This window comes from Aquarana catesbeiana, linkage group LG02 (assembly GCF_042186555.1).
Source record: "Aquarana catesbeiana isolate 2022-GZ linkage group LG02, ASM4218655v1, whole genome shotgun sequence".
Lineage (NCBI taxonomy): Eukaryota > Metazoa > Chordata > Amphibia > Anura > Ranidae > Aquarana > Aquarana catesbeiana.
The window spans coordinates 704,355,910-704,381,007 of NC_133325.1; the positions used below are offsets into that span (position 1 = coordinate 704,355,910).

General features: G+C 40.7%; 1 protein-coding gene across 2 annotated transcripts in view; it reads left to right on the forward strand.

Moving 5' to 3' along the window:
• The window catches only part of PIR (pirin), a 73,176-nt gene that overhangs the window by 18,609 nt on the left and 29,469 nt on the right, over positions 1 to 25,098 (forward strand). For both annotated transcript variants that reach the window (XM_073616940.1, XM_073616942.1), the window contains exons 4-6: positions 11,698 to 11,781; positions 11,893 to 12,099; positions 22,705 to 22,789. In XM_073616940.1, the coding sequence (XP_073473041.1) occupies positions 11,698 to 11,781; positions 11,893 to 12,099; positions 22,705 to 22,789 (376 nt within the window). The remainder of the gene's footprint in view (positions 1 to 11,697; positions 11,782 to 11,892; positions 12,100 to 22,704; positions 22,790 to 25,098) is intronic.

Below are 25,098 nucleotides of genomic sequence, written 5' to 3' on the forward strand. Positions count from 1 at the left end.
ATATTTCCCAAAAAGACTCATGGCTGTATTAGATCAAGTTGGCGCTTCTACTAAATACTGAGCAAAATGTCTGAATACTTAGGACCATGTGATATTTCAGTTGTTCTTTTTTAATTAATTATGGAGGCCACTGTGCTCTTAGGAACCTTAAAGGGGTTGTAAAGGTAAAAATTTTTTCACCTTAATGCATTCTATGCATTAAGGTGAAAAAACTTCTGACAGAACCGCCGCCCCCAGGCCCCCCGTTTTACTTACCTGACGCCTCGAAAGTCAGCTTCGCGTTCCCGACATCTGTTCCTCCGCTCACCCTGGCCGCTGATTGGCTGCAGTGGATGGATTGAAAGCAGCGCAGCCATTGGCTCGCGCTGCTGTCAATCACATCCGATGACGCGGCGCGCCGGGGGGCGGGGCCGAGTGATACAGCGAGCGGCTATAGCCGCCGGCTGTATCATGGGAGCGCGCCCGCAAGCACTCACCACCGTGCGAGGGAGCTCGCATTAAGGTGGTGAATGCTTGCGGGGAGGAGCTGAAACAGCCGCCGAGGGACCCCAGAAGACGAGGTTCGGGGCCACTCTGTGCAGAACGAGCTGCACAGTGAAGGTAAGTATAACATGTTTGTTATTTTAAAAAAAAAAAAAAAACACCTTTACAAACGCTTTAAGTGCAGCAGAAATCTTGGCTTTCCTAATCAAGTCCAATCAGTATAATCAAACACAGCTGGACTCAAATGAAGGTGTAGAACCATCTCAAGGATGATCAGAAGAAATGGACAGTGACACTTTGCTGTGACACTCATAAATATATGAGTGTCACAGCAAAGGGTCTGAATACTTAGGACCATGTGATATTTCAGTTTTTCTTTTTTAATAAATCTGCAAAAATGTCAACAATTCTGTGTTTTTCTGTCAATATGGGGTGCTGTGTGTATATTAATGAGGAAAAAAATGAACTTAAATGATTTTAGCAAATGGCTGCAGTATAACAAAGAGTGAAAAATTTAAGAGGGTCTGAATACTTTCCGTCCCCACTGTATATAATATAATATATCTTTTTGGCACCTTTTGGAAATTTTGTGTATTTGTTTTTAGCTAGTAAAAACTTGTATTAAGCTCTAACTTGGGCATACAGAAAATTCCCTGGCATGTTTATGAATTCAGCTAAGCAATTCACAAATCAGAAACAGGTTTTCTGTTGTTGCAGCCCAAGCTTATAATGCTTCAGTATCGAACACACCCTTAGTCTGCTTACATTGGAAACATTCATTAAAACCTGCTGTAGTAGCATTGTTTCTTAGAACATTATTACTGCGGACCTATCATTAAGATTCAGTCTTTAAATAAATTACTACAGCATATATCATTATTACTAAAGAAATTAAAGCATATCTTAACCCATGTACAAGAAACAATTAGTGTCATATTAATTCTTGACTGCCAGAATAGCGATTTAGCGATTTAGCGAAATTTAGCGATTTGCTAAATTTTTAAAACAGTCGACTATACCCAATAATTTGGTCAAACCTAAAACTGGATCATGGTAAATGATGATAAATTCACATATATACAGTATGCTTGAAAACTGATAAAGGAAATTTGTTAATTCATGGACTCTGTGGATTCAGTATGCATCCATGGACTCTTGTGACCTGGGAGGAGCAATTTCTCCTTCTACTCTGTCCTCTTTCTCTTTTCTTTTTCCTTTTTTTTTTTTTTTGGTACATCTATACTACCAAAATTAGAAGCTTGAACAATATGTCCCTCTGCATTCTTGTGCTTGTTTCGTACAAAGGATCGTTTTTTTTAAGTGGAACTTAAGTTGAAAAAGAAGAATTGTGGACAGACATGCAATGGGGGAGCTTTACTAATACCGGAGAGTGCAAAATCTGGTGCAGCCGTGCATGGTAGCCAATCAGCTTCTAACTTCAGCTTGTTCAGTTAAGCTTTGACAAAATAAAAATGGAAGCTGATTGGTTTCTATGCAGAGCTGCACCAGATTTAGCACACTCTTGTTTTAGTAAATCAGCCCCAATGTCTCTTCTGCAATAAAATTTACACTTACCTGCCTGTTCACAATTTTTTGTAGAATGTACGCATGTGCAGCTCAAGTAACATTCTGGTACAGTGTGTGTTTTCCGGAAGCACTGCACTGTGCATACACAGAAGTTAAGTCATACTGAGCCGGCCAATCAAAGTCAAAGACGGGCAACCAGAAGAAGCTGGGGGGAAGATGCTGGCGCTGGCAAGGGACCATGGGAAGAGAGGTAAGTATATTAGAATTTAGTTCCACTGTATGTATACAGATGATAACCAGTGTTGGGCTCTGGACTTCACCTTTGTGTGATAAGAAGGAGTTTGGCCTGGTTCACACTGGTGCGACATGCGATCCAACTTTGGGAGCACAAGTTGCATGACAAGTCGTGCCCTATTAAGTGAAATGGAACCGTTCTAATAGGAGCGTCTTGAGTCTTAACGACTTAGAAAAAGGTCCCTGCACTACTTTTAGTGCGACTTCGGCACAACTTGCATTGACTGTTAACCCCTGGACCATTTGGCTGCCCAAAGACCAGAGCACTTTTTGTGATTCGGCACTGCGTGGCTTTAACTGACAATTGCGCGGTTGTGCGACGTGGCTCCCAAACAAAATTGACATCCTTTTTTCCCCACAAATAGAGCTTTCTTTTGGTGGTATTTGATCACCTCTGCAGTTTTTATTTTTTGCGCTATAAACAAAAAAATAGCAACAATTTTGAAAAAAACGCATTATTTTTTACTTTTTGCTATAATAAATATCCCCAAAAAATATATAAAAAACTATTTTTTTCCTCAGTTTAGGCCGATACGTATTCTACATATTTTTGGTAAATAAAAAAATCGCTATATGCGTTTATTGATTGGTTTGCGCAAAAGTTATAGCGTCTACAAAATTGGGGATAGTTTTATGGCATTTTTATTAATATATTTTTTTTTAACTAGTAATGGTGGCGATCAGCGATTAATTATTTATTTATTTATTTTATCGTGACTGCGACATTATGGCGGACAGATCGGACACTTTTGGCGTGATTTTGGGACCATTCACATTTATACAGCGATCAGTGCAATTAAAAATGCATTGATTACTGTGTAAATGTGACTGTCAGTGAAGGGGTTAACCACTAGGGGTTAAGTGTGTCCTAGGGAGTGATTTTAACTGTGGGGGGAGAGGCTATGTGTGACACGACACTGATCACCGCTCCCGATTCCAGGGAGCTGTGATCAGTGTCCGGTCACTAGGCAGAGCGGGGAAATGCATGTTTACATCAGCATTTTCCCGTTCTTCCCATCCATGAGACAATCGCGGGTATCCCCACGGACATCGAATCCGCGGGACCCGCGATCACACTCACGGAGGTCGCGGCGGGCGCGCGCCCGCAAACTGCTTCTTAAAGGGCATCGTACAGGTACGTTAATATGCCTTACGTGCCCTTCTGCCGACATATATCGGCGTGAGCCGGTCAGCAAGCGGTTAAAGAAGACATAGGCAAGTAGCGCTGGGATGTCGGCTTCAAAGTCGCAGCAGTGTGAATTAGTCCTTAGTGTTGGAATCCTAACTCCTGAACTAATTTATTTTTTTTACATACTCCTTATAACTGGATATCATTGCTTTAATTGGCACTGAAGTCCACTCTCTGCTGACGTCATGGATATCAGTCCAGGCACCACGTCATCCCGACAATGGGAGTCTGGATCCGCCAGGTGCCTGGACTGACACCCATCTCAGCCTCTCAGCGAGCCACTCACCCCCCCCCCCTCCACAGCCCAGCGCTCCAGTGATGTTTCCAAACTCTAGATGTTGGTCTCACCATTTTACTGGGAGGAGGGAAAGAAAAAAAACGATTTACTGATCAGACTATAGGGAAACATTATGCTGTGATGGTTTGAATACCATATCATAGATATGAAAGCTTATGAAAGCAATTTTCAGCTTTCAGTGCTGTCGCACTTTGAATGACAATTGCACGGTCATGCAACACTCTAACCATATGAAGTTTTTATCTTTTTATTTTTTTTTTTTTAGACAGATGGAGCTTTCTTTTGGTGGTATTAAATTACCACAGTTTTTTTTTTTTTTTTCTAAACAAAAGAAAAAAAATGGGGAAAAAAAAAATTTTTCTTAGTTTCTTTAACCACTTCCATATCGCAGAACATCATATGAAGTCCTGGGCTTTCAGATATAGGGAAAGAAAAAACAATTTACTGATCACACTATAGGGAAACATTATGCTGTGATGGTGGAGAACACTAATAGGAATATACATAATTTAAAGGTTATAAAGATAAACTCATTTGTCCCAGAAATGTACCCTCTTACCTGTTTCCCCTGCAGTGCCCCTTAGTGGCAGTAATGCATGTTTCTCTTTTTTGAGAACTACATTGAGATGTACAGTGCTACTTGAATTGTATTCCAGGATTTGCTTGTCTTCAGCTGAGGGAATTTGCAATAATTTAGGACTTTACATAAAGTCTTAGAAATCTTTTGTTAGGTCTTCATGTTAATATAGTTTGAATACCATACCATAGATATAATATTTATCATTGAAAAAGAATATATTCAACACTTTTTTCAAAAAATAATTTTCAGGCCTTCCTATCTCTAGTATGGGGCATGTTTTCTCAAATCCTTCCCCCAACCAATATCTGTTTTCTCCATTCTGCAGGAGACAGCTTGGCAGGAAACCATTCTCAATTGATATTGGTTGCATAGCTGCTCATAGGAGTGTTAAGGGCAGAAAATGTTCTTTATGTTGCTAAGGGTTATTATGATTGTAATTTTGTGTTCTAGTCGGTAGTGTTCGTAAACTTGGCATTTTGGCTGGACTTTTCAGCCCCGACAGTACAGTAAGTGTTAAACTGGAATTGAGACTTTCAATTCTAGCTCTCATGCGGTACATACAGTGAATGCTATGTGGGTTTCCCGCACACCACATCCTTCATTCATTAAATGTCTATTCTTTTCACTAGACATTCTGTGATTGGATGAGGGGGATCATGAAGTTCACCCCCCCCCCCCACTTCCTCCTCTAAGCACACAATGTATGTGGCACATTTTAATAGAGTGAAGAATTAGACCTTCTGACAGTATTGCACTTTAGTCCTGCTGACAACCTCTTTTGGCCTACTTCAAGGAAGGGAAAGTGAGCAAAAATCTCCTTGTTGGGGTCGCAGATAAATAAAAAAGGAAAATAAATATATAAAAATATATTTTAAAAAAAAATATAAAAAAATATATTAACAAAATAAATAAAAAAGCAGGCAAAATGTTAACATGTATTATATGTAGTTTCTACAATGATGAATGAGGTTGGAGCTCTTTAAGAAACCCATGTAGAGTTTCTGAATACTCTTCTTCTTTTTTTTTTTTTTTATTGATCCTTTTTTTCCCAGTGATGATGTCCTGGGTTTCTCCTATTATAATTATATACCTACTTTTGTAAGAAATCAGCATCACGTTTGTATGCTATGCCATCTGGAGTTAGTATACAAGCTTTTATGTCAAAGCAGTCTACAAAGTGTCCACTTGAGGTCAGTACTTTACTAAATAACCAAAATGACTGCATACGGTGTACAGAAATGAAAAAAAAAAAATAAAAATCTGCGACATGTACCATTTTCTTATTGAGCAAAGAGGACCTGTAATAATTTAAAACCCAATTCCAGCCAAAATATTATTTTTATTTTAGACACACTTGTTTATTTTTAAATGCAAGTAGTGTAAGTAATTGAGTTTTAAGTGATATCCGCTTCTTGCAATTCACGTACAGCAGAGCTGGAGTGTGAGAGAAGGAAGCTGTAGAATAAGCCAGCCAGTTAATGGCAGAGAAGGCAGAGTGACAGAGATGAGTTCATCACTTTGCTACTTCTCCTATCCCTGTCCATTCACAACCCCGGGTGCGTCCAGGATGACATAGGCACAGAGGAAGGGGGTTGAATAATGCTGGCTATCAGAGTGAGGACATCTAGTGACATGAAAATGGTACTACTGGGGATATCTCTAGATTGAAGGTGAATATTACAACAAAAACTGGTACAGTATTTTTATCTTTTAGTGGGCTATCAATTTTTTGAGGTTATTATTGTCTTGGAGGTCTTCTTTAGGCCTAAACCATCATATGTAGTGCTTCCCACAGAATGCCATATCTAAATGTCCCTGTTCTGGAGGTGGGAAGGTATTGAGGTTTGTGTGTGTGGATGGGAGAGATGTGGGATGGGGCCTTTTCAAGGCTAACCAGCGGTTTTAAAGCCTTTTCAGCCTGGTGGCTTTTTGTCTTGCTTTTTCTTTTGTATTGCACCATGTTAGTACCTTTGCTGATATATTAACACGTCCACCGACTCTTTAGGGCATGCAAAGCAACAACTGAGATGGCTCCCAGACCTTGTAAGCCCCATTCACACAATAATTTTTCAACTTGTTTCCCTACACCGGACTATGCTCAACATGCAGATTCCAATTTCTTTTAATTATTCCTGTTCATACTTTTATGCTCAGTGGTCCTAAGCTCAAAAAAGTACTTTTTTGCGTTTTTGCCTGCATAGACTTTAATAGGTTGGCCTGTAAATTTTTTGAGCTTGAAAAAACATTTCTCCTCCTTTGGAACTGCTCTCTTTGCCTTGCCCAGTCCAGAAAATGAATGCCTGAAGCTTGATACACTAGCACAAAGCTTTTCACCACTTCAATAACAGACGATTTCACCCCCTTCCTGCCCAGGTCAATTTTCAGCTTTCAGCGCTGTCGCACTTTGAATGACAATTGCGCGGTCATGCAAAATTCTAACCATATGAAGTTTTTATTTTTATTTTTTTGTTGCTAAAAAAATGGGGAAAAACATTTTTTTTTCTTAGTTTCTTTAACCACTTCCATATCACAGAACGTGAAGTCTTGGGCTTACAGTGGTGATATCTGAATGAAGTCACCCCCGTCACCACCCCCCGCTGCCCTCCTGTGCTTCTACCAGCTTGCCTGTGCGATCGGCGATGAGGAGAAGGAATCTGCCGGTGCCAGATGATCTCCGGCAGTCTCTATGACTCTCGGAGGCCCAGGCGTGACGTTATGACGTCACGTCCAGGCCGGCGGAAGTAAACACTTTTTTTTTTTTTTCTCAGGCTTTCCAGCCTGGAGGAGAGATGTAGGGTGATCTGTCACGCACTATGCCTATTACAAGGGATGTTTACATTCCTTGTAATAGGAATAAAAGTGATCAAAACTTTTTTTTTTCTTTTTTTTTTTTTAAAGGAAAACTGTAAAAATAAAAAAAGTTAGTAAAATAAACAATAAAAAAAATAAATAAAAGCGCCCCCGTCCCCGCGAGCTCGCACACAGAAGCGAACACATACGTAGGTCGTGTCCGAATATGTAAACGATGTTCAAACCACACATGTGAGGTATCACTGCAAACATTCAAGCGAGAGCAACAATTGTAGCACAGGACCTTATCTGTAACTCTAAACTGGTAACCTGTAAAAAATGTTAAAGCGTCGTCTATGGAGATTTTTAAGTACCGAAGTTTGGCGCCATTCCACGAGTGTGTACAACTTTAAAGCATGGCATGTGAGGTATCTATTTACTTGGCATAACCTAATCTGTCACATTATACAAAAAATTGGGCTAACTTTACTGGTTTTTTTTTTGTATTCATGAAAGTGTTTTTTTTTCCCCCCCCAAAAAAATGCGTTTGAAAAATTGCTGTGCAAATACCGCGTGACATAAAAGGTTGCAATGACCGCCATTTTATTCCCTAGGGTCGCTGCAAAAAAAAAAAAATATATATGTATGTATGTATGTGTGTGTGTGTGTGTATATGTATATATGTGTGTGTGTGTGTGTGTGTGTATATATACTCCTGGTACTATCCCATATATATATATATATATATATATATATATATATATATATATATATATATATATATATATATATATATATATATATATATATATATATATATATATATATATATATATTAGTGTTTGGAGGGTTCTAAGTATTTTTCTAGCAAAAAAAATTATGATTTTTACATGTAGGAGAGGAGTGCTGGAATTTGTGCAGTATGGAAGTGGTTATTAAAATTTTGCATATAAGAAATTTGTATTCTTCACTGATGAAGCGGTACCAATGAGGCTGCACTGATGACGCTGTACTGATAAGCAGGACACGACGTTTTCGGGGAAATGCAGAAACGGCAGGGATGTCTTGCAGTGGCTTTTTAAAAGATCACCCACGGCACATAATCGGATCCTGAGCTACAAGCTGACTAGGTGTTTTTAACCAATTTATAATATTACCTATGTGATAAAGGCTGCCCATACCTGTAAGATCATGGCCTCTGTTTGTTTGTTTTTTCAAGAACTCCCTGCTACATTTTATAAGTATCTGTTGATCATTGCAGTAGAACCATTGTAATTGGCCATACATTGTACACTGCTCTGTCCCTGGGGACCCCTCTAGCACTGCCCAGCAGAGTGCAGGACGAATCGGAGACTTTCCATCTGCATTTACAAAAAATAAATAAATTACACTTGTTGTAAGACATTAACAAAAACTTTTTTTATATGTTGGATAGAATGCTGAGGGACTAGAACACCTGTCAGTTTTTATTACTGTCTGTGCCCCTCGTAAGGAGATTCTCCCTCTCTGTTTGTCCTGTTTGCCATTTTAATTAAAAAAAAAAAAAAATAAAATCACAAATTTTGAGTTGTCCCCAGAAAAGTAATAGAGGGGAAATCTTTAAACGGTGACACTAGTTGTGGTGACCTGGGGGTCCCCAAGGAATTCCCTTAATTTGAAGGGATTTCCTCTCCCTTCCTGTTTGGCTATGGGACAGGAAGTGAGGGGAAATCTCCGCAATGGGACAGAGATGGCGAAAAAAAAAATGACAGTTGTTATAACCCTCCCTTGCATTATCAAAAAAAAAAAAATTTTAGCCTATAGCGCTACTGTAACTAAAGAGAAAAATAGGGGTTCACGTGGATTTTATACAGTACTAACCATGGGTTATTATTCTTTGTAAAAATACTTATTACACGGTGCATATGGGATAGTACCAGGAGTTTGAGCAGAATAATGCCAACAATGAGTGATACTATAGAGCAGGGATATGTAATTAGTGGACCTCCAGCTGTTGCAGAACTACAAATCCCATGAAGCATAGCAAGACTGACAGCCACAATCGTGACACACAGAGGCAGAGGCATGATGGGACTTGTAGTTCTGCAACAGCTAGAGCTCCGCTAATTGCATATGCCTGCTATAGAGTGTATTCTAGCAACAGCAGCCAGCCCAGTAGCAAAGTTTGCACTAAGCTGTGAAGGATGTATTGATGACTCCTAATTTAAACATTGTTTATATTGCCCCCACCCCAGCTAATATTTGACATACCAGTACAATTGAAACCACAAGGCATGTGTCTGGAGACATTGCAACAGTTTGACATGATATAAAACAATATTTAAGATGACATCACTGCAGAGGATTCTGGGAATTCCAATGACACCAGTATGTAATTGTCTGTCTGTCCAGACTGTCACCAAGGGCTCTTGGTTAAGTGAAGAATGTTTTTCAGATGTCTGCAGGAACCCTCATATGTAGTCTGTTGACATGTGAATTTATGACTTGCAGTGAGGTTCAGAGGATTGTTTCGTTATACTTTGTCATGTAAATATGGAACTACTTTGCTCCATTACTGCTACAACTGATTAAAACATCATTCCTTTAAAAGTATAGCTGCTCTTATCTGGCCGGATTATGTTAAACTATGTTGAAGGCATTGGTTACAACATTTTATTGTTTAGTAGCCAATATGCAAGTGAAGAGGAGTAAGACATTCTAGTTTCCAGAGATGTGCTACAGTTCTTCATCCCATTACATGTAGCGGGATTTAGATGTTATTATAACTACTGTAAAGGCAAAGCGTTTTTTCTTTAGGTTTGGACCTAGTGGAGAGGGATTAGAACACTCATCCGTTTTTATTGCTGTCTGTGCCACCATTGGGGAAATTCATCCGCTCTCTTTTTCCTGTTTACCATTGAAAGAAAATCCCAAATTTTGGGTTTTCCTCAGAAAAGTAATAGAGGGTAAATCTTTGTGATGGGAACACTAGTTCTGGGGACCCCTAAGGGATTTCCTTAACCACTTGCCGACTGCAATATGTATATATACATTGCGGTTTGCAAGTGGTTTACCGGGCCACAGTGGTGTTGTGGTTAGCACTTTTGCCTAGCAGAAAAAGGGTTGTTGGTTCGAATCCCAGCCACGACACTACCTGCCTGGAGTTTGCATGTTCTCTCTTTTGCCTTGCTGGGTTTCCTCCCACACTTTTGAGACATGCTGGTAGGTTAATTGGATCCTGTCTAAATTGGCCCTAGTATGTACAGTATCTCACAAAAGTGCGTGCGCCCCTCACATTTTATTATATCTTTTCATGTGACAACACTGAAGAAATGACACTTTGCTACAATGTAAAGTAGTGAGTGTACAGCTTGTATAACAGTGTAGATTTTCTGTCCCCTCAAAATAACTCAACACACAGCCATTAATGTCTAAACCGCTGGCAGCAAAACTGAGTACGCCCCTAAGCAAAAATGTCCAAATTGGACCCAATTAGCCATTTTCCCTCCCCGCTGTCATGTGACTCGTTAGTGTTACAAGGTCTCAGGTGTGAATGGGGAGCAGGTGTGTTAAATTTGGTGTTAGCGCTCTCACTCTCTCATACCCCAGACACAAAGTAAAACCTATTCAGCTAGTAGAAGCATTTCAACAATGGCAACGTTAAAAGTTGTAAAAGATGAGTCCTTGTGTTTTGTTAGCAGAGGAAAGGCCAGAAAAAGTTTTATAGTTGCTCTGGTTATCCTCTGATTAGACCACCCACATTTGTTGTTTCTGAGTTAATGTCCTGTTGTGATAGAATTAAAGTACAAAAGAGACCAACTAAAACTTGAACAGACTATTGTTTTTTCATGTTGGGTTTTATTGAACATCATGTTTCCATACTTGGAAGAATAATATGTGCAGTATGCTGGTTGTATCAGCCAATCAAAAGTCAGTGTTCAGAAAAAGACATTAGGATTGTATTGTGAATACTCATGCTGATATATGATATATGTACCAGTTTTGACTATCTGATTTTGACTATTCTGATCTGTGATCTCAGGGACTGCAGAATACAGTATGTCAGGTGATGACATCATCTTGTCCATAAATGTTGCAGTTGCATATTCCATGGCTTTAGCATGTGTGTGTACAGCTGGCTTTGCTATGGAATTTTATTTGTATCATCTTCAAAACTGCTGTCAGATCAGTGAACTTCTTGCTTTGTCAAAGAGTGTGACTTGCTATCTCCCGAATATAATGACAAAATGTATTAGTTGGCAAGCCACAAGTCTTGCTAGGTTACCTTCTTTAACCTCAGACTGGCATAACTGTTCATCTGCAGCTAATCTGCCTTTTTTGATTGGCACCATCACATTGCTTTTTATGCCATTTCAAAATAAAATTCTGCCTGAACTTTATAAGAAAATCGCATAACCCACTTGCCTTTTAAAGATGTACACAACCAATCATGTCTCCACAAGTCGGTTTAATCTGAAAATTGATTTAATTGGCTGGGAAGGTTCATTGTTTTTATTTAGATTTTCTTAAGGAAGTTATTATTTATTTATTGTGTAGGTATCTTATCTGCTTGATGGGGGCTCAATGGAACATGAAGATTTTTGTGGACATGTTGGCAAACTGGACCCAGGAGACTTGCAGGTAAATATATATAGATTTCATAAACAAACAACAATTTCTATATCGTAATATATATATTTCATAAGTTCATTGAACTTCCTTTCAATTTCTATTTCCTTTTTGTATGCATAGTGGATGACAGCAGGGCGTGGTATTGTCCATGCTGAGATGCCTTCTACACAAGAGCCAACACATGGCTTGCAACTGTGGGTCAATCTGAGAAGCTCAGAGAAGATGATTCCTCCTGAATACCAAGAACTGAAAAGTGCGGACATTCCCAAGCCATCTAAAGATGGAGTAACTGTTACTGTCATCTCTGGAGAGTCAATGGGAGTTAAGGTTGGTGTTTGCTAAAGGGTAAAAATTATAACTGATAGTTAATGTACTTGGGTAAATTCAGTATTATGTATCCAAATTATTGTTTTGGGCGGCACATATAAGACTGTGTACTCTTGTATGGAAAGTGCAAGCGTAACGCCCTGTATGAGGGCTATCTCACAGTGGATATGTGGGTGTACGTCGATGTATGCTCTATCCCCCTTTTTCTTCTCTTTTTTTTTTTTTTTTTTTTGTAAATCCTTATTTTTAAATTATTTCTTATATACATATGTCAAGCTGATCTCCTCCCACTCCGTTCGCCCACTATTGTGATACAGGCATACCGGCCAGACAGAAGGACAAGGTCATATACCTCCCGGCAGACTACTCTGAAGTTAAGCAATATAGCATGCTCTTGATATATCAACCTCTGATTTTGCAATAAAGAAGCAGCAATGCAGTTGCTGAGAGGAAAGTGAAATATCCAGCACTATTTGATATGGGTAAGCAGATGACTCCCCCACTCTCTCCTCTGATAGTGCTGCTGTCTCATGATATACCAGGCACTGTCACATGGGAGTGGAAAAGGAGCCCCTAGCCCTGTGTAGTCTCTGACAAGCCAGTTTGGAGCTTACACCAGCTTTGTTTCCTTGCTCCTGGCAGTACTTTCCCTGTTCTTAACAGAGTAGTGCAGGAAAGAGGGAAGGTGTGTGCTGCTAGGTAGGGGGGGAGGGCGGGGTGGAATGGGAATAAAGTGACCGTTTTGTTTTACTTTGCCCTGCACGGGCATAGGAAAGGATCCCTTTAAACCTTGTTTTCATCATTTAAAAAAAGTTTAGGTCTTGGAAAATGAGAATCAGCATTGTTTGTTCTTGTCACGGAACATGATTTCCTCGGCAGACAAGGTCATGAATAATTACGCGCATGACCGGATAAGAATTTTGTGTACAGTTTTAAATGAAGAACATAAAATAGTGACCACATCTTCTACATCAGATTATAGTAGAACAAAATAAATTTATCTCTTGAACTGTGATCACACACAGACCTGGATGTTGAAGATGCAGTGCCTTGAAAAATTATTCATATCCCTTTAAATTTTCCACATTTTATCATGTTACAACCAAAAATGTAAATGTATTTTATTGGGATTTTATGTGCTAGACCAACACAAAATGGCACATAATTGTGAAGTGGAAGGAAAATGATAAATGGTTTTCAAAAATTTGGACAAATAAATATGTGAAAAGTGTGGCATTTGTATTCAGCCCCCTTTACTCTGATACCCCTAACTAAAATCTAGTAGAACCAATTGCCTTTAGAAGTCACCTAATTAGTAAATAGTGTCTGCCTGTGTGACATTTATTTTAATCAGTAAAAATACAGCTGTTCTGTGAAGCCCTTAGAGGTTTGTTAGAAAACCTTAGTGAACAAACAGCATCATGAAGGCCAAGGAACACACCAGACAGGTCAGAGATGAAGTTGTGGAGAAGTTTAAAGCAAGGTTTGATTATGAAAAAATATCCCAAGCTTTGAACATCTCACAGAGAACTGTTCAATCCATTATCTGAAAATGTAAAGAGTATGACACAACTGCAAACCTACCAAGACATGGCTGTCCACCTAAACTGACAGGCCGAGCAAGGAGAGCATTAATCAGAGAAGCAGCCATGAGGCCCATGGTAACTCTGGAGGAGTTGCAGAGATCCACAGCTCAGGTCGGAGAATCTGTCCACAGGACAACTATTAGTCGTGCACTCCACAAATCTGGCCTTTATGGAAGAGTGGCAAGAAGAAAGCCATTGTTGAAAGAAAGCCATAAGAAGTCCCATTTGCAGTTTGCGAGAAGCCATGTGGGGGACACAGCAAATATGTGGAAGAAGATGCTTTGGTCAGATGAGACCAAAATTGAACTTTTTGGCATAAAAGCAAAACGCTATTTGTGATGAAAAAAACTAACACTGCACATCACCCTGAACACACCATCCCCACTGTGAAGCATGGTGGTGGCAGCATCATGTTGTGAGGATGCTTTTTTTTTTTTAGTAGGGACAGGGAAGCTGGTCAGAGTTGATGGGAAGATGGGTGGAGCTAAATACAGGGCAATCTAACCTGTTAGAATCTGCAAAAGACTTGAGACTGGGGTGGAGGTTCACCTTCCAGCAGGACAATGACCCTAAACATACAGCCAGAGTTACAATGGAATGGTTCGATCAAAGCATATTTATGTGTTAGAATGGCTCAGTCATAGTCCAAACCAAAATCCAATTGAGAATCTGTGGCAAGAGTGGAAAATTGCAGTTCAGAAGCTCTCTATCCAATCTGACAGAGCTTGAGCTATTTTGCAAAGAAGAATTGGGCAAAAAATGTCACTCTAGATGTGCAAAGCTGGTAGAGACATCCCCAAAAAGACTTGCAGGTGTCATTATAGTAAAAGGTGGTTCTACAAAGTATTGACTCAGGAGGGCTGAATACAAATGCACGCCACACTTTTCACATATTTATTTGTAAAAAGTTTTGAAAACCATTTATCATTTTCCTTCCACTTCACAATTAATTACTGTATGTGCCACTTTGTGTTGGTCTACCACATAAAATCCCAATAAAACAATTGTACATTTTTGGTTGTAACATGACAAAATGTGGAAAATTTCAAGGGGTATGAATACTTTTTCAAGGCACTGTATGTTTATAAGTCAAATATTTAGCTTAGATGGGAAGAAGTTTGATGAAACTGTTGGGGTGGGGTCCCCTCAATGTTTTTGTGGTGCAGCAGTCTGTACCACTTTTTATGGGTTACATTAGCACAGCCCCCAACCTCACCCAGAAGGTAACCCTTTTGATTGGTAAAAGCAACATACTAAAATACAAAAACATGTAATTCAGTCATGGGTGACAATGCTTCAATCCAGCCTCTCAGTGCCTAGTATGCATTTTAAATACTTTTCACTTACTTTCCCAAAAAAAAAACACACGTGCACACACACAAAAAATCGTGAGCTGTTTTTTACCAAAATATATAAGCTCACCACACGTGCCAAGGGTCCCCATGTCTGGTGAGTTATACGCTAACATTTCGAAACAAAAAATCTGATGATCTCAGCCTAGATTGTAAAACTGAATATTGGGCAAAAATAAATCTTGCAAATTGTATATTCCCAAGCCCAGTGGTGATTATTTCTCTGAAAGGACACGACCGATTCACTTAGGTTATATTGTTAGTTATAATATTTTCTAAGAGCAGGTCCCCCAAGATGTCCACAAGTATGTATATTATACACTGAATTGTGTTTTCTACTCTTGGATTCAATTTGTGATGAAATCTCCACTCTACAGATATCCCCACCCCCCCTTTAACATCCACAGGTACAATCAACACTCGCCTTATACAGCCCTGCTACTATAGACACCTCCTGTCCCTTGGACCCAGTTCCCTCAAATGCTGTAGTCATCCCCTGACTCTATCCTACACTCTCCAACCCACATCTTATTCAATCTCTCCCTTCTTCTGGCATCTCCCTAACGCTCTGAAACATGCACTAGTCACCCCCATACTTAAAAAACATTACTTGGATCTACCAATCTTAACAACCTACGCCCCATCTCCTTGCTCCCCTTTTCCTCCAAACTCCTTGAACACCTACAACCAACTGAGTGACCACCTGATTAAGAATAACCTTCTTGATCCCCTTCAGTCTGGTTTTAGCCCTCAACACTCCACAAAAACTGCTTTCCTAAAACTCACAAACTACTTACTAACAGCAAAAAAAATGGACTCTATTCTGTACTCCTACTTCTGGACCTTTCTAGACCATCCCCTCCTCAAAAAAAAAAAAAAAAACTATACTCCTTTGGTCTCCATGATTGTGCTCTTCATTGGCTTTCATCCTGTCTATCCAAACGCACCTTCGATGTCACTTACAATTCTACTTCCTCCTCTCCTCTTCCTTTCTCCTTTGGGGTCCCCCAAGGTTCTGTTCTTTGATCTTTCGTATTCTCAATCTACACCTGCTCCCTGGGCCAGCTGATAATCTATCTCTCTATCCTCAGCTCACTCCATCAGCTCAAGCATCACTAATTTATTAACAGACATATCAGTCTGGATGTCACACCACTTCCTCAAACTCAACCTGTCAAATCGAGCTCATAATATTTCCTCCCACACGTGCCCCTTCCCCCGACTTCTCTGTCAAGATCAATAGCACGACCATCAACTCATCCCCGAATGCCAGGGTGCTAGGTGTTATCCTGGACTCTGAACTGTCCTTTTGGCCCCACATCCAATCACTTTCCAAAGCTTGCTGCCTCAACCTCTGCAACATCTCCAAAATATGCCCCTTCCTAACCAATGACACCACAAAGCCTTCTGATTGACTTACCTTTAAATAGGCTATCCCCTATTCAGTCCATCTTGAATGCTGCTGCCAGACTCTCTACCAATCCCTCCATTGGCTGCCACTCACCCAACAAATTAAATTCATAATACTAACAATAACTTTCAAAGCTAGCCACAGCTTGGCCCCCAGCTACATCACTGACCTAGTCTCAAAATACCAACCAAATCATTATTTTCGTTCCTCCCATGACCTCCTGCTCTCTAGTTCCCTTGCCCTCTCCTTCCATGCTCGCCTCCAGGACTTTTACTGAGCCTCTCCTATTCTTTGGAATTCTCTACCCCAATCTGTCCGACAATCTCAAACTCTCTCCACTTTTAGGCGATCTCTGAAAATGTTTCTCTTCATCGCAGGGGCGGGGCCCGTCTATTAAGGGCTCACGGGCGCCTCCCCCCCATCTACCCTTGCCCCCCCTATCCAATGTGTCCAGCCACTTTCAGGACACCAGCGCATTGGATTCCAATGCTGGGGGGGGGCTGTTTTTTTTTAAGCACTGATTAGAGGCTCTAATAGACTTCAATATAGGGTGGGCTCGGTTTGCAGAGAGTGTGCGCTCCGATCCCACCCAGGTCTGTTACAACAGCGAATGAATAGTCGCTGTTGTAACACTGATCCTCTTGTAGGTGTTCACCGCTCCAGAATGATTACCTCTCCTGAGGACAGCTGTCTCCACAGTTAAACAGGGTGCTGGCTGTGTTTGCAACAGAGATAATGGAGAAAAATGAAAGGCTGGATAGCCGCACTCCAAATATTCACCTTTATTGAAAAGTAAAATCAAGGCATCAAAGGTGGGTACAGACTAACTGCACTGCTGCTGACATGTTTCACACCAGGCATGGTGCTTAGTCATACACTGGTCCTCTTCCTGGCCAATCAGGAAGCGGGATTTAATGCCGGTCACCCGATTGGCTGAAAGGACAGGCGATCCTATTGGTCGCCTAGGAGGAGGGGAGGACCTGGAAGCCGCCATGGAGGAGAGGACACGGAGTCTCTGCACCACACTGCCTGCTGCCTGCCACCCGCCATGTTGGGGTAAGTGCTGAACCGACCAGCAAACAGCGAGCGGGAGGGGTGCGGCTCGGGGGGATGGGTGGTTGTTTGCCTATCCTGCCCCCACCTAACAACTGTGCTTTTATTTTCTCCATCAGCTCATTCCCCAAAGTTATTACCTTTTGTATCACTTGACCCTCCCTTTTAAATTGTAAGCTGTGACGAGCAGGACCCTCCGATTCCTCCTGTATTGAATTGCATTGTAACTGTACTGTTTGCCCTAACGTGGTAAAGTGCTGCACAAATGTTGGCGCTAAATAAATCCTGTATAATATGAATAAAATAATAATAATGATGTCTTTAACCAGAATACTGGAAATATCAGAATCCACACTCATTGGCCTTGCTCTTTAGAAGTTTCTTAAAACCATCAATATAGAATTGGCCAGTAGCAATACATTGATGTGTTTCACAATAGAAAGTGTTTCATCGAAGTTGACTAAAGCTGGCCATCCATGGGTCAGTGGGTTGAACAAACTGACCCAATTTCCCCATCCACACATTCAATGTAGATGCAGGAATCTTCCCCGCTGTGTTATTGTATTCTGACAGCGGGGAGGCTCCCCCGCCATCAGAATACATAGATCAACCCTGCAGCCTATTGCCTGCTGCACTGATCGAGCGAGAAAATACCGATAGGGCTGTTAATCAGAAGTCGAATGGTTGACTTCTGTGCAACCACAGTGGCCAAACATGGATCGAAATGTAATATATTTTGAGTAAGGATTAATTTTGAATGCCCAATCATGTGAAAAGCAGACTCCTGTATATTTGTTTCATTGGGTAGTTATTGAAAACACAGCTACAATTTATTCAGTAAAAATTCTCAACTCTTTTAGTAATGTAACCCCTATGTGTCAGGGATCACAGTCTCAATTTGTTGACGCACATTTTATTGGACAGCTGTCCATAGTTGCTTACCTGGTCATCTTAAAAAGCTGTAACTGTCCACATCAATTTTGTGTTTGAGTATCCTTAAATAAATATGGCCTGATGTGCCTAACATTGCTTTACTACTGCAATTACATCAAAGTAACAGTAAATCTCCTAAGCACATGTTCTTTGGTCCCTCCAAACTGATAGAAAAGTTGTAATATAGGACAGTGTTTCTCAATAGTCAAGACACACTTTAAAATTCTGCACAATCTTGAGGCACCCCATTCTAAAATGTAAAAAACTAAACTAATGGTTCTACACAATGCAACAACATCCACTTACACAGGACACCCAATGTTGGAGGCGATTTTCTTCTTCCACAGTAAATACACCTTTGCACACTGATACTGACTAGTATTTCAACGTTTCTCTTCTCCCTGTTTCTCTCCCTCACTCAGCTAATGTGACCCCAGTGCTGATGGAGAGGTGAAGGGGGTGGGCAAACAAGGATGCTGTACAGGCACCTGTTGTCCTCCTTATACACTAATGAAGTCATTGTTTGTTATGACGCAAGTGGCTAGACGATTGTAATGGTACACAATGAAAACCTTTTGCCTTGTGTAACTAAAAGGCAGGCTTGATCCACCGACCAGCTTGTAGGCTGCTATAGCTGAACTCCCCTTTTGAAAATGCTGGCTAGTTGGTTGTTGTGCTAGTCCAATAGCTTCAATCTCTTACTCAGAAGTTCTAACTTTATTGATTGAATCCTTGTTCAGGCAACTTGCATTTTTCAGAAGGAGGTTGGCTATGGCACTCTACATATTTTCTACCTTTACAGGTAAGTAGGAGCAAGCAGGTATAATTTGTCCTCTCTGGTTCTTCTGTCTCTTAGATACCATAACTGGCATTCTTTCTGCAAAGTAATTTTCAACTCCACCCACTTGTTGCAGGCATTACAGGAAGTATCACTCTGAGTATTGGATATTTTTTTAAATTTACATTAAGAAATTGGCGGCTGAAGGAGGCAGAAATGGCAGTTAGCTTGGAGGCAAAATTGGGAGCTACAAGTAAGGTCACGGCTGTACCCCTGGGAGATTTAATAAGCCAGTTGGTAATTCAGCCTTCTGCCATTTTACATTTTACGAGTTGCCCTCTTAATGCATTTTGTTATGGAAATATTGTGAAAAGATATTGTGCCATAACCTAGTCTTACTCTCCCACAAGGAGCTAAAAATGCATAAAATTTCCATATGTTTCCAAAAACATGATTTGCTAGAACATTTGCTTTATGTCAGATGATAACCTAACACAGAGGAAAAACATGAATTTCACAAGAAAGCGTTCTTTCTTTTATAGCGCGGCTTCCTTCCATCTCCCTCCTCCCCACATGACTTTCACTTTTTGTTAGACCAAAAGGAATCCAGACAGCAAGTATGTAAATTGATAACATGTATAGGCTGATGCCAGTTGTCTCTTCTACTTTAGCTTCCACTTAATCACATTGAAACGGTCAATGAATGTTTATTTCTAGTGAGTTACTTCAGCATGGAAAGGCGATAAATCGCAGCATGGCTTCTAGAACATTGGCTGTAAAAAATTAAATAAATACTTTTAATGTTTATAGCCGTTATTCTGTATTTACCACTGCCAGCCTATGAAAAATCTAAAGACATTCTGGTGCAGTTGTGACTTTGTAAGGGGGATCCTACATCCAAGACCCTGGATAGACTGCTGTGACGTATATTAGCTTTTCGAGTTGGAATTTTGAAGTGTCTCCATGTTTGCTTTGGGCCTTTGATGACATTGCTGTTCCAGAAAGATCTTTTGTTATTAAAAGCTTCAGCATGAAGGAGATCAAGCTATGATGACAACTTTGCCCCATGTCCTTGTCCATTAACATCATTTGTGAGTTCTGGGGCTTCTGATGGTAAGGATGCGCATGTTATATCAGTGTAGAGAGCTCATTTAGAAAGTTCATATAGCCCATTATTTAAGTGTACTGCATGTTTTTCATGCTCCTTTTATTCAGGGCTTTACCCATAGCAGTAGCAACCATGCAACTGCCATGGGCCCAAAGCCAGTTGGGGGCACAGAGCTGTGTCCTTATAATGATTTATGCAGGTAGCAATGGCATTTGGCTCAAATGTGTATATACAGTGCCTTGAGAAAGTATTCATACCCCTTGAAATCTTCCTTTATTATGTCATGTTATAACAAAAAACACAAATGTATTTTATGTGATAGACCAACTCAAAGTGGAACATAATTGTAAAGTGGAAGGAAAATGATGAATGTTTTTTTTTTACTATTTTTTTACAAGTATCTTAAAAGTGTGGCGTGCATTTGTATTAAGCCCCCCGAGTCAGTCTGGACTTTGACTGGCCCATTCCAACACATGAATATGCTTTGATCTAAAGCATTCCATTGTAGATCTGGCTGTATATTTAGGGTCCTCTGCCCCATTCTCAAGTCTGCAGACTCTAACAGGTTTTCTTTTAAGATTGCCCTGACCATTTTCCCCGTCCCTGCTAAAGAAAAGCATACCCACAACATGATGCTGCCACCAGCATGTTTCACGCTGGGGATAGTGTGTTCATGGTGTGTTTTTGCTTTTAAGCCAAAAAGTTACATTTTTGTCTCATCTGAACAGAGCACCTTCTTCCACATGTTTTCTGGTTTGCTGCGTCTACCACATTGCTTCTCGCAAACTTCAAATGGGACTTCTTATTCCTTTCTTTTAACAATGGCTTTCTTCTTGCCACTCTTCCACAAAAGCCAGATTTGTGGAGTGCACGACTAATAGTTGTCCTGTGGACAGATTCTCCACCTGAGCTGTGGATCTCTGCAGTTCCTCCAGAGTTACCATGGGCCTCTTAGAAACAACACAATGTTCCAAGCGCTGAGCCCTATAGAGAATCTCACTGTCCACTGCCCAGGGGCCAGTCCGATGCAGCCTTCAATAAAAGCACACACAGTGACTGAGGTTGAAAATGGAAATGAGAAAGCGCTATCAGGATATCAGTGGGAACATGGAACCTCCAGTAATTCATTGTCAAGCCAGTAGTGAAGGCTAAAAGTAGTTTATTGGAACAAAGATAGATAAACCATTGAAGATGATACGATACCAAGCTGGGATAGATGAATGTTGATGGGCTAAGGTCCTCTGGGTCCGGGAGGCAGGAACGTAGGAATAATCCACTGTTGTGCAACAAGTGACTGCTGGTGTAGGACCATAAACGCTCGGGAGCTGTCACCGAGGCGGAAGGGCCGGACTGAAGGGAGCTGCCAATCAAACCAGTCTGCAATGCAGTGAGAGTTTGTTGCCGTGACGATGCGGACTTCTAAATGGACTTTGCTTCTCCTGCATTTAGCAGAAGTCCAGTTGTTTGATTTGATTGGCAGCTCCCTCTGGTCCGGCCCTTCTGCCTCGGTGTCATGGTAACATCACACGGGAGCGCTGGCGGACTCCGGCTCGGCTCCCGAGCATCCATGGCCCTACACCAGTGGTTGGTTGTTGCACAATGGTGGACTATTCCTACCTTCCTGCTTACCAGACCCAGTGGACGTTGGCCCATCAACTGCTTCTGCTTGGCTGCTTCACTGATTAATGCTCTTGCCTCGCCTGTCAGTTTAGGGGAACTGCCATGTCTTGGTAGGTTTGCAGTTGTCCCATACTCTTTCCATTATCGGATGATGGATTGAACAGTGCTTTGTGAGATGTTCAAAGCTTTGGAAAAAAAATTATAATGTAATCCTGCTTTAAACTCCTACACAACTTTTATCCCTGACCTGTCTGGTGTGTTCCTTGGCCTTCATGATGATGCTGTTTGTTCACTAAGGTTCTCTAACAAACCTCTTAGGGCTTCACAGAACAGCTGTATTTATACTGAGATTCAATTACACACAGGTGGGCTCTATTTACTAATTAGGTGTTTTCTGAAGGCAGTTGGTTCCACTAGATTTTAGTTAGGGGTATCGGAGTAGAGGGAGCTGAATACAAATGTACGCCACACTTTTCAGATATTTATTTGTAAAAAAAATTGAAAACCATTTATCATTTTCCTTACCCTTGACAATGTGCCACTTTGCGCGTTGGTCTATCACATAAAATTCCCAAAAAATACATTTACGTTTTTGGTTGTAACATGACAAAATGTGGAAAATTTCAAGGGGTATGAATACTTTTTCAAGGCACTGTATACACATATTAAAGGTTCTCAATGGCTTGGAAAGATTTTGTTAAGACTTTAAAACCTATAGTTTAAATGGGTAATTTTATGGGTTTTTTTTTTTCGTTTTCTTTCAGTCAAAAGTTTACACACGAACACCCACCCTGTACCTGGATTTTAAAATAGAAAAAGGAGGAAAACATATTCAAAAGGTGCTTAAAGGTAAACAATCATAAATATAAAAAAAAAAAACTTACTATAAACTGCAATTTTTTTCATGATTTGTTTTTTTTCTCACGTTGACATTTTTATTCAGCAGCAAGAAGTGTTTTGTAATTGAAACAGTAACTTCTAAATAGTATACTGATGTCTTAATGGTCTGTAATAGATCAATGAAGGAGACCTAGTTCATCAATGCGTAGGACAAGACCTATGTTACAATGAGTATGGGCTTTAAAGGCTCCCTGAAGCTTAAAGAGGAAGTAAAGTCTAATTTTGTACTTGTACCTACAGGTAAGCCTATAACAAGGCTTACCTGTAGGTACTGTGAATTTCTCCAAAACTTGCACAGTTTAGGAGATATTCTGAGTGTATGCAGCCGATTATGTCATCAGCGCACGGGCTCTGAAGGTCTGGCTTACCTTGCTGAACCTTCAGAGCCCGTGCCGCAAACTCCGGCTTCCGCGGACATGCGCGGAAGTGACGTCATCGCGGCTCCACCAGAAAAAGAAAGGATATCATAATGAGCTGGTATGCAATGCATAATAGCTCATTATGCATTTGTCTTACAGGGTTTTTTTTTTTTTTTTACACCAGGGTTTACAAGCTCTTTAACATTAGGCCCTGGTATATTCCCCCTCCAAATCGACCCCCACCCCCCTTGTGGCTCCAACTGGCTATATTTAAATTTTCAATGTTTATGTTTTAACTAGATATTTGCGTAGTTTTAATCCTTATTGTGTTTGTTTGCCTTATCTTGTAACTGCTGTGACTACAGTTTGTAGTGTCATGGCTGACTGACCCCCCTATGTCCATGTGTTGCTTCAGATAGCTTGTCTGTATGCACCAAAGAGGCAAGGAAGCTTCCTGCATTGGGATACACAGTGTTCAATGCATGCCTTGTCACCCTCTGTGTATTGCATCATAAATGCGGGAGAGCTATTATAATGAAACACATCATTGCAAAAAAAAAAGTGAACTCTGTGTGTGTGTATATGTGAATGTTCTGACTGTGTCTGTCAGATCTAATTACTGTGTAGCTGTAACCTGTGTTCGGTCAGATTAGACGATCCATCAAATCTTGTAACAGAAGAGACATTCCATCGCGGCCATCTTGGTACACCCCGCACTCAGGCGCAGTAAGCCTATAGCCTGTAGGTGCCAAGTGGACATCTTTTTACACCCACCGAAGTCTTGCATTTCACACTTATTTTTACCAGTAAACTGAGCTTGTATCATGAAATACAGTATTTAGAAGTCCGTGACACTGTTTTGATGTTGAATTTTACTTGTGTAAGATTACCAAATCTGTGAGATCAGCAGACTTGCCGCTGCTTTTAAAATTCAACATCAAAACAGTGTCACGGAGTTCTAAGTACTATATTTCACTATATAAGCTAAGTTTACTCGTAAAAATAATTGTGAAATGCAAGACTTCGGTGGGTGTAAAAAGATGTCCGCTTGGCGACTTCAGACTGTAGGCTTAGTGTGGCTGAGTGCGGAGTGTACCAAGATGGCCGTGGACGGAACGTCACTCCTGTTGCAAAATCTGACCAGACGCCTAATCTGACGGAACACCTGCAGGGCACTAAACTCAAAAACTCGGGGATTGTGGGATACATAGTTTCATCACAGGAAGTGTCAGTTCTGACACTACAGACAGAGGTCATGCATTACCTGTGCAGTGGCATGCAGCATGCCTCATGTTTCAACACAAATAGAAAATTCTGACACAGGAATGTGAAGATTTACTCTACAATACGCTATATGTACATGGTAACAAATGACACCACAAAATGACATCTTACACAGTCGAAAAACATAAGGTGCAGGTAGGAACGTTTGTAATGCCTTTTAAATCCTTGAATCTTCAGGCTAGTCCCTTGACACTGCGCCTCTTCTCCAGGCTGGGTGGTTCATACTTATGTACAGTGCAAATGAAGGGCACCTTGGTGATGCTCTCTCATGGGGAGCAGCTATAATGCTCTGAATTTACAGTAGAGTCCCCAAGCTTTTGGACTGAGTGATGCTGGGCATCATTCATCCCAGACAACTGAGATATATTTTGTGGTAAAGAAGGGGTACACCTGGGGACATTTAAAAAAAAAATAAATAAAAATTAGCTTGGTGTTCAGTTTAAGCCCGGGTTCACACCATAATGCGCTGCGGACCGCACAGGAGCGCTGTGCGTCCCTGTTCACCGTTTCAGGGACTAATCAGGGCCGATTCTATGCCTGAATTCGGCCCTGAAACGCAGCCAAAGACGCACAGCGTTTTTGTGCAGTGTGCACCGCAGCCGCCCCGGAGATATG